Here is a 15,541-nt window from a genome sequence, read left to right on the forward strand (position 1 = left end):
ATGAGATGCATATATTTTTAATTTTTTGCACAGAAAAAAGCTTCTGCCAAATGTTGCTGCAGTCTGCCTTTTGCCACCAGAGGGCACCCTGGCGATAGAACACCTCAGCAGCTCCCAGTCAGCTAGCTAAGAGAAAGAGCCCACCTTCTTCCCAGCACCTGTCAGGTGAGGTCAGGAGCTATGGGGAGACAGTGTGGGGTGCTGGGGGTGGGGGTCAGCTCATAAGGGCTAGTGTGGGGAGGACAGAGTGGGGCAGGGGCTGAATGGGAGTGGAGGCACTGGGGGGAGTGAGGTGCAGGGCCACGTGATGGGGGAGGGGGTGCAGAGCTACATAGGGACAGGAGAGTGGCTGGGTGGGGGCACAGAGACGGATGGGCAAGGGAGTGCAGAACCATGTTTGGATGGGGAGGATGCCTGAGTGGGGGTGGAGGGACATGGGCAGATGTGGGGTCAACCAGGGTCTGCATGAGGGAAGCTCCCAAACAATCCCTCCCCCACAAAAAAAACCCCTGTTCCATACTCCTTCCCCCCCCCCCCACAACCCTCCAAGGCTCCTTCTCAGCAATTTACTTCCCTCTCCTTTTCCGTTACCCCTGACTCCCCCAAGAAGCCTTTGCACTGCTTCTGAGGAGTGCAGGCAATACAGTTCTGTAGTGTAGTTTAAATGAATTATTACTCAAAGTTCTGTATTAACATGCCTAGTAGGGAATCTATTTGTCAAAAAACGTTTCCTGAATCTTTTTTGTTCTCTGTATTGTTACAGACATACTTGAAGGTATTTTGAAATAAATGATCAAAAATAATTGAAACTGGTGTGATTATAATGTGTCAGTTTGACAAATAAAATATGCAGAATTTTAAAATGTGTGCAGCTTTTAAAAGACTAACTAATTTGTGATAGATTAGCAAGAGGAATGAAAGAGGTGGGAGCTCAAATGAGAATGCTAGAAGAGTCCACGCTACTCTACCAAGAGCTATACATATGGGCAAAACTCATGAACAAACTCACATCTAAATGCAGAGAATAAGTGGAAAAGATACAGGCATGCACTATGTAACGAAGAAAAAATACACACCAAAACTCATGCAAGACCAAAATGCACAAAGCAGAAGAGACAGAAAAAATTCAAAGGAAGACCTGTGGGTACAGTAGAGAAAAGCTATGGAAAATGCCCCACAATAATTTGGCAAGAGAAATTATACTAAAGCTTGCAGACAACAAAAAAACAAAAAATCCACCATATTGAGGAAGTAAACAGTCACTCAGAGGATGAGATTTTGTATGTATATGATACTTGTGCAGTGCCAAACAACAAAAATTAATGGTTTGTAAAGCTCAGACAAGCACCAGTTGCAAAGAAACGCAACACACACCCAGAAATTGAATGCTAGATAAACAGTGCACGTTACATCTGGAAATAGGTAAACCAATTCAGCCAGTACAGAATCTAGGATGGGAAACCATTTCAGTAGAAAGTGACTATAAACCTCTAGAGAACATTTTTTAAGAGCCACTGCTTAGTGGACCCAAAATGCCTGTAGCACATGCTGCTGAAATTACAATGCTACAACTTGTGTGCACACTACGAGAAAGGAACAGATGTATATAACTGACTTCTTACCCAGAGCAGCCCTGCAGCATGAAAATATGGCAATGGAACAAGAATAGGAAATCCTCAACCTGACAGAAATACAGAAAACTCAAAGATATAGAAAGCAGCAATCCAGATAGTTATGCGCCAGTTTCAAGACAGGGGTTGGAAAGAAGCAGAGAACAACTTTCTGGCCTTAGAAGTTATGAGACCATAAAGTACAAAGATTTACAAGTGCCCACATCCCCCATTCTGTCAGGATGGGCAGACACCAGGGGAGAAACTCCACCTGCCTCTCAGGTTTACTAGAGCTATTGAGATGAGCATACATGATACCATCATATATACAGGCAATAAAATCATAGTACTCAGGATTATGGAGAACAGAAACTCTCTCAAGAATACATTGGCGCTATTCTGGAATAGAACCCTGTATCCAGAATACATATGGGGGAAATGCTAGGAGAAATGCGGACCAAGCACCATAAAGGGACAATGAAAATACACAGCTTCCCCAATAGACTTGTATTTTCTTGTTCCTGGTAAACTGTCAGAGGCAAAATGCACCCTTCTGGATTCATGACACAAGCTTATGCATTACCTGCATCTCTGGCCCAAACCATCCAGGACTTCAACTCTCTCACTGCCCTGGTCAGTTACCTATTTAACTCAGTCTGCTCACCCATCTGGTCTGTGTGTCAAGTTGTAATCACACTGTTTTCACATGTTCTGCCCTCGCTGGCTAGCAATCACTGAAAGTTAATGTTCAGGACTTTGGTCTTCTAGTCTATCTCCAAGGTAACTCCATTCATATATTGACAATTCTCAATAGTTCATTCATATCAACCCAGACTTGCCTACTCTCTATGTAACTCCTACCCAGCCCCAGGAAACAAGTTAACCCCTTCAATCCCAGTAGGTAGCTATATCATATTGAGTGGGGAAAAAGTTACATCTGTTATAAACATACTGAATTTTCCCACATTCTTGATGCTACCACCTCATTACAGAATACTACTTAGACTTCTGAGAACTAAGTGAACTGTCAAACCTGACACAAAGACCACTATGGACAAAGGTGTGACACTGCACCCCATATTCTTCATAGTGATATGATTATAATGTATTTTATGCAAGATGTCATAATTAAAGTCATGTGAGATGTCACTGAAAAGGTTATGATTTGTTGAATATGATTATCCTATTTGTATGCATGTATCATTTTTGTATCTGAAGTTATGAACATTAACTATGTCTCTATTTCAAATGCCTCGGGAATGCCTACTAGACAAGGTGCTTTCATTCTAGATGGTGGGTGTGGAAGGGCCTATTCAGGGCAATGAGCCATTAGGAAAAAACAACAGGCCTTAGGAGGAGCTTATTTCCTATCTGGGGAGCCTTCCTGAGAATGCTACAAACAGCCTCCGAGTAATGGCTGCTATGACTTTATGAAGGCATGTGATGTGACCACATGTCTCTAGATTCCATCTTGGGATGTCAGTGTTTTTCCACAGACCAGTTTGGGAACCAAGCTTTGAAACACAAGGTTCTCGCCATGTGCAAAAGCTATACCAGGTGGGGACTGACATCTGGTGTTCTTCGCTCCCCACACAGGACTTCTGAAAACATCTGAGGAATAAAGACTGAACTGGGGGAAGTGCTGGACCCAGGCTAAAGGGACTGGAAAACCTGGAGATTCTAAACTGAAAGCAAGGGCAGCTTGCCCCTTAAGAATCTGCAGCCTGCTTGTATCATCTCTTACGGTGCAAATCTGCTATTCATACCCAAATCTATTTAGTATATTAAGTTTAGTTTGCGTTTTTTTGTCAAGTTGCTAGGTAATCTGCTTAGATTTTTTTTAAGTGATAGCAAATAGATCAATCTTTTGTAGTTAATAAACTTGCTTTTGCTTTATCTAAACTAGTGTGTGGGAATCATAACTTGGGGGCAAAAGGCTGTTGCATATTCCTCTCCACATTGACATAGGGGGCAAATGTTATGAGCTTACATTGTACATTTCCCTGTGCAGTGCAAGACAGTAGAATTTTGGGTTTATACTCCAGAGGGGGTGCGTGCCTGAGGAGCTGATAATTGCCCTAGCAGTAGCCTTCCCATGCAGGGCCTGGTCATAGAGCCTGCATGTAACTGCGGCTGGGTGTGTCCTTCCTGTATGTATGCTGGTGAAGGTGCAGGCTGGAGACGGCTTTGTAACTGGTCACAGCAGTACAGTGTAAAAGGGAGCCTGGCTGGTGGGTCGGGGGGCTCAGTGATACCCCAGTTCCAGGTGGCACCCCAGGGGAACCCATCACAAAAGCAATGAAACATTTCAGCAGGTCGGCTATCCCAAACTGTATAGTATCAAAACAACAGACTTCATTTACTAGCAGTGAGTTTGTGTGATTTACCCACATCATATCATATGATACCAAAACCATCAAATGCGAAGTTAGAAACAGTTAGAATTGGTAATATTATTAAAGAAAGCTGCAAAAAGCAAAGGAAATAGTAGCTACTTTATGTCCCAATGCTGCAGCTATCCCAGGAATTAGAAAGCCGCAGTACATGCAGTGATTGAGGACTCAGATTTCCAACGAAACGGGGATATCTGCAGTATGACTTTATCTGATCTAAAGACTCAATATACATACACTGCAGAAGGCTGCCAGCCATTCTACCACTAGATTTGCAACTACACTATTAGAACAATGACCAATTTTATTCCAGCTAGACTGTGGAGCCAGTTGCAATGTAATCCCCAGCAACATTGGCATGAAGCAATATTAGACTGGAGAAATGGGATCAAGTAATTGTGATGTACAATAAAAGTGTTCTGAGGCTAGTGGGCAAACATAGGCTGTCAATGAGTATCCCATGAAACAAAAGATGTTAACCTTGGAGTTTACAGGAGTACCACTCACTGCTAGGGTGCAGGGCAGTGCATGCCATGGATATGATCACAGTACATGATAGTATTCTCAGTGAGAGAGAGTAGGGATAACAGTCACAGTGACTGTGTCCAGCATTCTAACAGACTACAAGGACAAATTTCTTTTAGCAACCTATAGAGCAAGCGGCAGTTGCATATAGACTCCCCATGTGCAGCCAACGAGACTACTGAAACACGGAGTTGGTGAAATACTGGAATGCGTTACCTAGGGAGGTGGTAGAATCTCCTTCCTTGGAAGTTTTTAAGGTCAGGCTTGACAAAGCCTTGGCTGGGATGATTTGATTGGGGATTGGTCCTGCTTTGAGCAGGGGGTTGGACTAGATGACCTCCTGAGGTCCCTTCTAACCCTGATATTCTATGATTCTATGATTAGCCTTTGTGGAACCACTGAAGAAGGGACTGACAAGCCTGAAAAAACAGGCATTGTTACACTTGTTTTAACTAACACAGACTTCAGCATCCTAGTAATAGTGAGAAAACCTGCAGGTAAACTGAAGATCTGTAATGATCCAGAACCGCTCAGAGCATTGAGAAGAAGTCATTAGCCACTGTGAACGACTGAGGACACACTTCCTGATTTATCAAGGGAAAGTATTCATTCTTTGTGATATCAATAATGGATTTTGGCATATTGATCTAGATGAGTCATCCAGTCACTGGATAACCTCTGCCTCAACTTTTAGCAGGTACCATTGGGTGCAAATGGGCATTGGCTGGGCCCTAGAGGTGTTTCAGTGCAAACTGAGCCAGGCACTAGAGGGACACGCCAGGCATCAACGTTGTAGCTGATGACATTCTTATTGTAGGAGAAGACGTCAAGGAAGAGACAATCTAGGACAATGACACCATGCTGTGACAACTCCTAACCAGGTGCCAGGAGTAGAATATTAGGCTGAAGAGAACTGAGGTTGACTTCTGAGAGACTCTAGGCAGATCCTGAGAGCCATTACAGAAATGTCCAGATTAAAGAATGTGAAAAGAGTCTAGCAAGTAATAGGGATGGCCAACAATCTTTCCGGATTTTGTGCCCCCTAACAGAAGCGGTGAACCCTTGAGACAGTTAACACAGTGATCCAGCATGGGAATGGTCAGACCCAAGAACAGGCATTTGAAAACAACAAACCATAAGCAAAGCATCAGACCTAAAATACTACAGATCTGTGGAGCAGCTAGAGTTACAAAGTGATGCCTCAGAGAGGCCTAGGAGCAACACTGATGCAAAGCCAGCAGTGTTACCTGTCAGCTCTTCCTTTGGACTAATTCATTCCAAATTGAGAAATCATTTGGGACCTGAAAAAGCAGGAAAGATTGTTCATAATACAGAAAAGAAAAACAAAACAGGAAAATGAAGGTGAAGATGACCGAGTTAGCTGCAGAAGCCAATATTTTAAGTTTCTTGTGTTGACCTGGCTGATATAGTCTATTTAATTTTTGTTTTTTTCACATATTTCATTTAACTATTTTAGTTAAACAATTTTAACAAAAACAAACCTGATTTTAAAAAACTTGAATGTTTAACTAAATTCAAAAATTCATATGCTTGTTTGTTATATTATATTACACGTTTGCTGTTGAAGAAAAAAAATCCAGAATATTGTTGTTTTAGTTAAATAAAACAATTTAAATGTGTATCTGGCGATGTTCTCCTCCTAATACAGCCTGGCAAGAAAATCCTCCAAATATTGATGATTAACCTGTTGAATTGGAGATACTTATGAAGTCATTGGGAGGTGAACTCTCTTCTTCAAATTACTTTTGGTAAATAAAATAACCGAACATTCATTCATTTTCCGATACAGCTGTAAAACTAATCTGAAAAGTTTTCAAAGTAAATCACTTAAACATGTATAGTGTGTACCTTCTAAAAATGAAACCTACATCTATCTCTGAGTTGTGAAGAATATGTATTAAGGTTATGACAACCAACAAGAATGCACTTATGTAGAAATCCATTATTAAATCAAGTCTTCCTGACTAGTGATTTAAATCAAATCCACCCTACCTACACCCCAAACTCCTCATCCTCAGCCCCACCCCAGAGCATGCACCCCCTCCTGCACACCAACCCCAATTTGGTGAGCATTTATGGCCCATTATACAATTTCTATTCCCAGATGTGGCCCTCAGGCCAAAAAGTTTGCCCACCCCTGAAATAGGGGATATCTTTTAGAAAAGCAGCCAAACAGGAATTATTTCAGGGAAGTGCTATGGCCTGTGTTATATGGAAGTCAGACTAGATGATCACAGTGATCCCTTCTAGCCTTTGAATCTATAGGGGGAAAAAAAGCTACTGAACGTGTAATTCCCTATTATATTAGGGACAGGAAGACACCCTGCTAACCAGAGTGAGTGTAAATTATGACATCACAACAAACAAATGAAAGTTGTGCTATTAAGAAAGGAAGATTTTTAGTCACTGTTAATACTTGTGTAGAATCCTGGCTCAACTGAAGTCAATAGAATTTTGTTATTGATTTAACTAGAGCCAGTATTTCAACCCCTGGATTGTGTGTGTTTTTGCTAAAGTCTATTTAGCTTCCTTGATAATTAATATTTTGAATAAAGGAAGTGTTTGTAAAAGGTTCAACCCTCACTCCCTTCAATTACTGTGAACTCTTAACCTCTTAAACATCCATCTCTCTCTCACACTTGACATTCAATAAAACCGGGAAGAAGAGAAAGACCAAGAATGTTTACTGTAACAAGCAGAAAAAAAACCTTGACTTTTAAATAAACTTTGCAGCCTTCATTATACATCATAAATACACAAAAGGGCCACAAGCCAACCCTGTTATAGGGAAAGCAGCAGACAGTTAATAAAGTGGTACAAGTAAGTGTCTGTCTTTACACCCACCCATGCCATTCTGTGTGTGGGGGCTGGGTATCACCCACTATGTAGGGTCACCAATTTTGAGGAGGAAAAACGGGGGCATTAAGTCAGGGTCACAAAACCATTTTATGCAAGTTAGTTAATGAACTAATTTGCTTTGGTGTAAATTTTGTTTTACAGATTTAGGGCTGGAGAAAGAGGTCTCTGGGCAGCCCTGGCAAATTAACTCCTGGTATCACAGGGAAGCGGTAGGGAAAACTTGCCACACGCACTTCTCTGCCAGCATGCTAACCCGGGGGAGACACGGAGAGCTCAGTCTCCACCCCAGGACTTTCTTGCCTATAGACAAATCTATCAACCCAACTCACCGTAGCAAACTCAGTGCCTCTCAGCGCCCAACGAACGGGCGGCTGTGGGGGGGAGTGACACGGACAAGTTCTCCGGCACCAACAGGAGCCCCCAGCAGGGTCACGCGGGCCAGCCGGGCGGGAGCCGAGTTCAGTGGGGGGTCCCTGGCAAGGTGCCGGGCTGGCCTTCGCCGCTAGGGCTCGCTGTGTGGCCAGGCCCGGGCCGAGCCCAGGGTTCCTGCCCGTCGTAGCGGGCGGGGGCGGCCGCGGCCCCTCTCTGAGGTGGTGTCAAGGTCGGGAGGCTCCGCTAATCAACCCTCTGCACCATTCCCGCCCCCACCGGCGGGGCGCGGCGCCGAGCGGAGAGAGAGGCGGTGCCCGGCGCCCCGTTCCCGCCCCCCAGTTCAGTGCAGCGCCGCCCGCCAGTTCCCCCGGGGGACGCGCAGCGTAGGAGGCCGCGGCCCGGGCAGGAGTCGAGGCTCCGGGCAGCTGCACAGGCGGGAATGGTGGCCGGGCCGGGCTGAAAGGAGCGGAGCCGCGTCTCGAGGCCGCTGCGGGCCCTGCTGAGAGGCGCCTCCCCGGCCGGCCTCCCGCAGCAGGTGGATTTCTACGCCCGCTGCTCCCCGTCGCCCCTCTCCATGAAGCAGTTTCTGGACTTCGGTGAGTGCCCGGGGCGCCCGCAGCCCACCCGGGGCGGCAGGACCCTGGTAGGCTACGCTGACCTGCCCGCCTCCCCGGGGCAGGAGGCGGTACCGCACCACCAACGCCACGTGGGCAGAGGAGCCCCTGGCTCTAGCCCAGAGACCGGGCTGCAGCGTGAACACCCCCACCAGTGGATGGGGGGCTGCCATTGAATTCCGCCGCTGCCCCCGGCTTACCTGGGCTCCTCTGGCAGCGCCTTTGGTTCTTCAGCCCCCAGGCAACGGGCACCTCTTCTCCCCTTCGGGGGGTGGGGGGTGGCTCTGCACCCTCTTCCCCTTCCTGGTCCCGCAGAGATGGAGAGAGCGGACTGAACTCATTGCTCACAGGAGGCGACCGCCGAGTAAGCTGCTGAGCTTCTAGGCTCCGCAACCCTCTTCACCGCCTCCCCAAGTCTGGCTCCCCCCAGGGGGCCTGATTGGCTGCTCTTCCCTCCCAGGAAGTGGGATGGTGGGGCAGGCAGCCAATCAGAGTGGGTTTTCTGGCCAGGCAAGGACTGAAATTCAATAGAGCGCTGCCGCTTGAGGCCTCATCAGGAGGCTGGTTACAGCTGTGGCCAAAGTTGTAGCGCTAATGAATAAATGGCGACAGCTGGCAACAAAGCAAAATATCCAGCAGAGTTTTTTAAACCAGAATTGCAATCTACCACTAGAGAGCGAAGTGCCACACACATGGGCAGCAGGTTTGTATAATTTTTGGTGGTGCCTAAGTGGATCTGTCCTGTCCATAGGATGGACTGGGGCAACCACCCTGCTCCAACTCTTCCCTGAAGACCGCCGGCCCTGAGCAATGCCGGGAGCCAGCGAGGTGGAGCAGAGTGGGCTAGGGCCAGGTCACTCGCTGCTGCCAGCATCAGGCCCCCCGCTAATCCCCAGGCTGTCTTGGACCCCTTGACCCCCTGAAGTACAAGGCAGGGTAGGCACCACCATGTTGTACGAAGAACACTTGACAAAATTATTGGACTTAATACCCCCACCACCCCAATGTCTGTCATTATGTCATTCAATCATTCAACCCATAAAATAGCATACATTTTGCCATACTGAAAAAACCCGCAGTAACCTAGCTAATAAATAATAAATTCAACTCATATAATTCATGAAAAATGTGTGTACTGTATATGAGATTATATGAAAAATGAAAATGAGCTTGCTTTGGGATTTTACAAGGCAGTTATATCATTTAAACACATTTGGTACCTTGAGTAATGATAACACTTCTTGCAAATCACATAAATAGGGAACCCATGGTCCCCTTCCCTCACCCTAATGCAAAGGGTGATTGCAGGGTTATTGCTGGCTGCCCGAAGGCTGCAGAAAAACCTATGGGCAAAACGTGGAAAGAAGACGATCGATTTATACAGAGGGTTGAAGGGGACTCCCACAGTGCATTAATTAACACTTAATAATGTATCAAAATTAAATACATTACAGAGATAAGAACCCTGTAATGTAATGACAGATTTTACTTCATGAGAAGCTCCAGAGAAAGAAGACCCAGAGGGAGTAATGGTAGGGGCAATCCTAGGAAGAGCAAAGGGGCTGGTAGAGGGAGCAGACAGAGAACAAGGGTAGAGGCAGAGTCACTGCAGGGTTGACCCTGTCTTCTGCATCTCCCCTGTGGGTGGACATACTAATCACTATCACTATAGGAGGGAACAATAGAATGGTATGCCCAGAAGAATGAATGACTTGAGGAAAATTTCCTGAAGGGACCCTTACCCTTTCAGAGCTTTTCTAGCTTGGATATTTATATTTCTACACAAGGTGGTTTGGCCCACAGAAATAAAAATCTGCACATCTTCCATGTGTTTTTGGACCAATGGAAAAAAACAGGTACAATTCAAGTGACTTTTAAAATTGCCTATGAAACCAAGTTAACAAAATAAATGAGCTTATGAACAACCAGAAAATATACTTCTCAAGTGAAAAAAATATAAATGGACTTCTTTGCAAAGAAATTGTAAGTTTTATTACAGGAAAAGCCACAAACTGTCTGGAAAGGAAGAGTAGATTGAATTACTTGCCTCAGTGAACTTTAATACCCAGAGAATTGCTGGGCCTGTGATGATGATGACTGGGGCTTGCTCACCTGTGGCTGCCCCTCCCCATGCTGTGGAGACACAGCCAGGCAGGTCTGTGTCTGCAAGCAGGCACCCTGCCTCAGGTGCAGCTCCCATTGGCCGGGATGGCCAATAGACTGGGAGCCTCCCGGCCAGTGGGCTGTGGGGGAGGCAAAGGGGGAGATTGTTGGGAGCTCTGGAGCAGGGGAGGCAGTGGGGAGGGGAGTTGTCTCTGGAGGTACAAAGGGGGGAGACTTTCTGGAGAGGGGTGACGGGGCACAGGGGCCGTTGGGGGGTCTTTTTGGGGGGACAGAGGGTTGTTTGGGTCTCTGTGGGGCGGGGGAGAGTGATGGACGGAGCTGGACGGAGCCAGCCGCAGCCTGGGTCTGCTCTGCAGGGGCGGGGGTGTTGGTATAGCCCCCTCAGGAAGCTCCCTCTGTACTATGTATTTTATGCCAGCCCCCGGGGTGCCCATTGCTGCTTCTTTCTCCCACCCCTGGCTCCATCTGTCTGTCACCACAACACCCTGGCTGTGTCTGTCTGACAGTGACAGACTCCAGCTGCTCTCTCTGCCTGCGGCTCCCTCCTCCTCCCTGCTGTGGAGGCATGGCCAGGCAGCTCTGGCGCTGGCTCCTGCAGCTCCCATTAGCTGGGGTTCCCAGCCAATGAGCTGGGAGCTGGGTCAGTGCTGGGAACTCTCTGCAGCATGCAGCAACTCTCGGGGTGGGGGGAGCTGCTTGTGGGGATGCGGGGAAGCTGCCCCTGAGGTGAGAGTGCCCCATGTTGCCAACCCATGGCGCGGGAACCCCCAAAGCACGGGGCCTGGGGCCCAAACATTGGTGGAGCTGGGCCCACCTCCATGAATGTTGATGGAGCATGGGCACCAAGGGCCCATATAACTCGTCGCCTTTGGCCACACACAAAACAATCTTAGAGGCAGACATTAGAAACCTTATCAAGTCTGGGTATGGAGTCACAATGCAATGGATCCAGTTTCTGTAGGTTCATCTCTTTGATAAATTATATGTACACATACCTGGGGAACTCTGTCTAACACACGTGTCCATCAAGCTTCAAAAACACAGGGCTCTATTATTTCAATTAAAGAAGATACCCCTCAGCTGTTCAAAGTTAAAGGTCCCTTTATCCATTCAACATTTTTTACATAATTATTCATTTTACAATATGTTATGTAAAGACAAAAGTGTATCCTTTATATATAAAAAGGATATTCTAAATCATAAAAAAATAAAATTATTAAATTAAAAAGATAAATGATCTAAAGCATTACATAGTAAAAACTGTAATCATTCTATGTACGCGATATATGAATTGTGATTGTAGTATTGTTCAGTTACTTTTTAAAACAAATATAGGCCCCAAACTACTGTGTCTCCCTTACAATGGGAATTTGCTTTCAAGGCAAATATTTCTCACAGCAAAGCAGTAATTTATAGACATCAGTGCTTAGACATAAGGTCATGGATAACCAGAAAAAATGTTCAAAATATATCAACTTTTTGAGATGCTTAAAAGCTAGAAAACCAGTGGCTGAGGCTAAAAATTGTAGTAGATATGATTTTGTGCTCAGAGGTAGGAGTCTGGCAATAGTACATGATCAGACATTCTCTATGCATTACAGTAAGATTGCTTTTTCAGTCTGGATTTTCTTTGTTTTCTTTTTTAAAGCTGGACCATTCAGACAGACAGAAAACTTGAATATTCCATATCAAATCTACATTAAAAGAATGTAAAGATCACAAAGTCATATGATGTCACACAGCGTGAATTGATTGAAGTCAAAGCAATTTAAATCACTGATTTTAACATTGTTTAAATCAGCAAGCAGTAAGCCTTGATTTAAATAATCAGTTTTAATTTTGGTTTTTACTTGTACTTTTTAGTTATTGTCCTAAAGAGATGCTGATTCACATTTTAGTAGCCATTAAAACATGTTGATTTGCAACTAAACAAAGCTTTTACACTAAATTTGATGCTTCTTTTTGCTAACCAGTAGATATACTGTATCTATACACATATTTAAGCATTTGTACAGCTTTACATAAAATATGTAGTACCTAAATAAATGTAAGTTATTAGATTTGTTTAATTTTTTACTTGTGATTTATGTCCAGCGCAATTTGGGTGGCAATTCAAATACAATTAAAAATGCACAAAACCAGCATTTTAAAATGTTTATTCTTACTTAAATAAAACTACCTTAAATATGCTGGATACATAAGAAAAAAAGTTTATTAAAACACGTTTTGCATTTAAAACTAACTGATTTATTTAATGAAGGAAGTTTATCTGTAGTTAGTGAATTGAATCAATTTTCTGGTGACTATGTCTTTCAAGATTTTAGAACTAGTAGATATCATTCTCTTATGCCTAGTTTTTATACATAGATTTGAAGAGGAAAACAAGCTTTCCTTCTTTATCAACTCAAATTTGTTAACTTTGAATTTAGCTAGTCGTTGAACTCAACTAGTTGAACAAATTGAAATGAAGAAAATATTCTCACTGCCCTGCAGAATTGGCTAATGCTGTCAAAAACTGGTTTATCACCTCAACAAACTCTGGTTCCAGATGCTTAGCCCATGGCTTCCATCAAGTCAGTGACTGACTCTTTAAAACTTCAGCAGCAAATATCTACTAATTTTAAATAGTTTAACTTAAAAAATAAATCTAATTTAAATTAAAAGATTATTTTTATTTTTTAAAAAAATCATTGATTTATCCTGATATCATAGTTAAGGTACTACAAATAACCTTAACTCTGTGTCCTGCTGCAGGTGTCATGTCAGTCTTTGATTACATGATCACAATATTGTTTCTCTGCAGCAATTCTGACCATTCCACGCCCAAGTTAGACTGCACAGGATATGAGGCAGCTGTTCGATTTTTGAATCCTCCCTGTTCAATTAACGGATACATTCACCCAGTGCATGTTGTCCTTCAAATTTACGACACAGTAGTGGCAAAATTTGGCCCCAATTATTACACTGATTTATAGAACCTTTGTCTCACTCACTGTGTGTCCCTGCCTCATTCCCTTGCACCATCCAACTTGAAGATTGATGAAAGAAGCCCTATGGAACAAATAGCATGTCAGTTTGATATTAAAGGTTGATGTCAATGGGACTATTCACAGTGCATAAAGTTAAGCACATGCATAAGTTTCACAGGATTGGGGTCTTAGTCTCTTGTGTAAATTACAGATATATTGGGTCTCTTAAATCTTAATGCTGATGTTTCCACTGTCTTGGAAGGTGCATATTGTGGAAGAACAGATCTATTTAATGGGGAGCCATTATGGTTTAGGCATTTATTCAGGAATTCACTGTTCATAGGTGCACAACCGCACTTGCTTGACACCCCATTTCAGTCACAGACTGGGTTCCCTGTGGTATGCCTGTATGCAGTGAATTTCAGAATCAGGGTTTTATGTGCTGAGGCTTGTTTGGAGAACATGTAGTTGATGGACTGTTACATTGATAAAGTAACTCACTTTAGAGCCGTCTTGGTTCATCTGCATACTGCCTTTGGGTTAGTGAAAATCTAGTAATCTCTCTTGTGATAAACTTGCTAAGTATGACAAGGAACGCATTTTACATGAAAGTGACTATTCCATCCTACAGAATGAAGTGTTCTCAAAATTAATTTAAAAATACCAGGGGTGTGAACTAAAAGTATTGTTACTCTGCACATGAGAAAAGAAGAGTTCCAGTTTTCAGTATTCTTGTAAGTAAAAGATTAATAGATTTAAAAAAAAAACCTACATCAGTTTGGTTCTTGTGAAAGACCAGTTGGCAGTCCAGGAGACTGAAGTCCTGGAATCAAAAATATTAGAGTTGGAAAAGTTTGATTTGATGATCGAAGTCTATCCCCCTAGCAGTGCAGGATTGCTCCCTATAGTACATTTTCTAGCATTTTTCTAGTCGAGGTTAAAAGTCTTATTTAGCCACATAAGTAAGCTGCCCCATGTTTGTATTGCCAAGGTGTTTCAACCCTCATTTTAAAGGACCACCAGTAGGGTGGGAGTGAAGGATTTCTCACCCTCCGGTCCCACCCCCATGTTTTAGAGCCATGATCTCAGCTAAGGCTAACAACAATGCCATTTAATGTCACCTATGAAAGATGTGAGTTGATTCAAGAAAATTCTCATTGACTAATATTTTGTTGTGTTTTCATCCAAGAGCAAGTTTTTATGCCCAAATAAAGTTTGACTGCATGTTTTTCATGGATTGGATCCCTTGACAGGTCCATTAAACAGTACCTCTAACTTGTAGTTGGTTGGTTGTTTTTTTAAGGTATGGTCTGAAAAGGAATTGGTCATTTTAGAGCTCTGAGTCGCTCTCCAGTTTCGAGGAACATTCTACATTTGAGCTGAATCCAGCTATCTGTTCCACCACATACCAAGACAGGCATTGTGTCAAAAATGTTGGAGACAATGTGGCCCATTCACATACCCTTTAGCTTAGGGAAAGGTGCATAGATCTAGAAGATAGGCAATAAAGAGTTCTGGTCTTACCTTGAGTTATCACCCTTTGTTTCTGGACATTTTATAGACCTTATTGCTGACAATGGTGTCAGGTCTCTACCATAGTAAGTATCATTTAGTACAGTGGTTCTTAACCTTTACTGCAGCCTGCACCCCTTTGGTTCTCAAAATATGTTCTTGCACCCCTTATCAAAAATCGTTGAAGTAGGTCAGTTCTTTAAACCTAGATATATCATAACTATAGAATGAAAGAGAGAGAATTATATATTTATTTTAATTTCGCAGTAAAATTAAGAATACATGAAAAATTACACACCTTTTTTAAGTTTACTGGCTCAGTGACTCGTCTGCTGTTGCTTTTGTTCAATGATGTTTGAGAAACAAGGAACTTTTTTTGAAATAGCCACACGCATGTCCTCACTCGCATTTAGGCGGTTTCTGGCCTTTGTTTTGATGTGTAAGAGTGATGAAAATCCTATCTCACACAAGTATGTAGTCGCAAAGGGCACAAGGATCTCCAGCACTGTCTTCATCGGTTGTGGAAACGGTGCTAGTTGAGC

The 15,541-nt window shown here is 43.6% G+C and overlaps 1 protein-coding gene and 1 long non-coding RNA gene across 2 annotated transcripts in view; one reads left to right on the forward strand and one right to left on the reverse strand.

The window, feature by feature from the left end:
• Positions 1-8,003, reverse strand: part of LOC141995982 (uncharacterized) — a 33,457-nt gene extending 25,454 nt beyond the window's left edge. Inside the window, exon 1 of the long non-coding RNA XR_012641453.1 lies at positions 7,738-8,003. This is a non-coding gene — a long non-coding RNA (uncharacterized LOC141995982). The remainder of the gene's footprint in view (positions 1-7,737) is intronic.
• A 324-nt stretch (positions 8,004-8,327) lies between these two features.
• PDK1 (pyruvate dehydrogenase kinase 1) overlaps positions 8,328-15,541 on the forward strand; it is a 28,581-nt gene continuing 21,367 nt past the window's right edge. Inside the window, exon 1 of the mRNA XM_074967598.1 lies at positions 8,328-8,376. Coding sequence (XP_074823699.1) covers positions 8,355-8,376 — 22 coding nt within the window. The 5' untranslated portion in view covers positions 8,328-8,354. The remainder of the gene's footprint in view (positions 8,377-15,541) is intronic.

This window comes from Natator depressus, chromosome 11 (assembly GCF_965152275.1).
Source record: "Natator depressus isolate rNatDep1 chromosome 11, rNatDep2.hap1, whole genome shotgun sequence".
Lineage (NCBI taxonomy): Eukaryota > Metazoa > Chordata > Testudines > Cheloniidae > Natator > Natator depressus.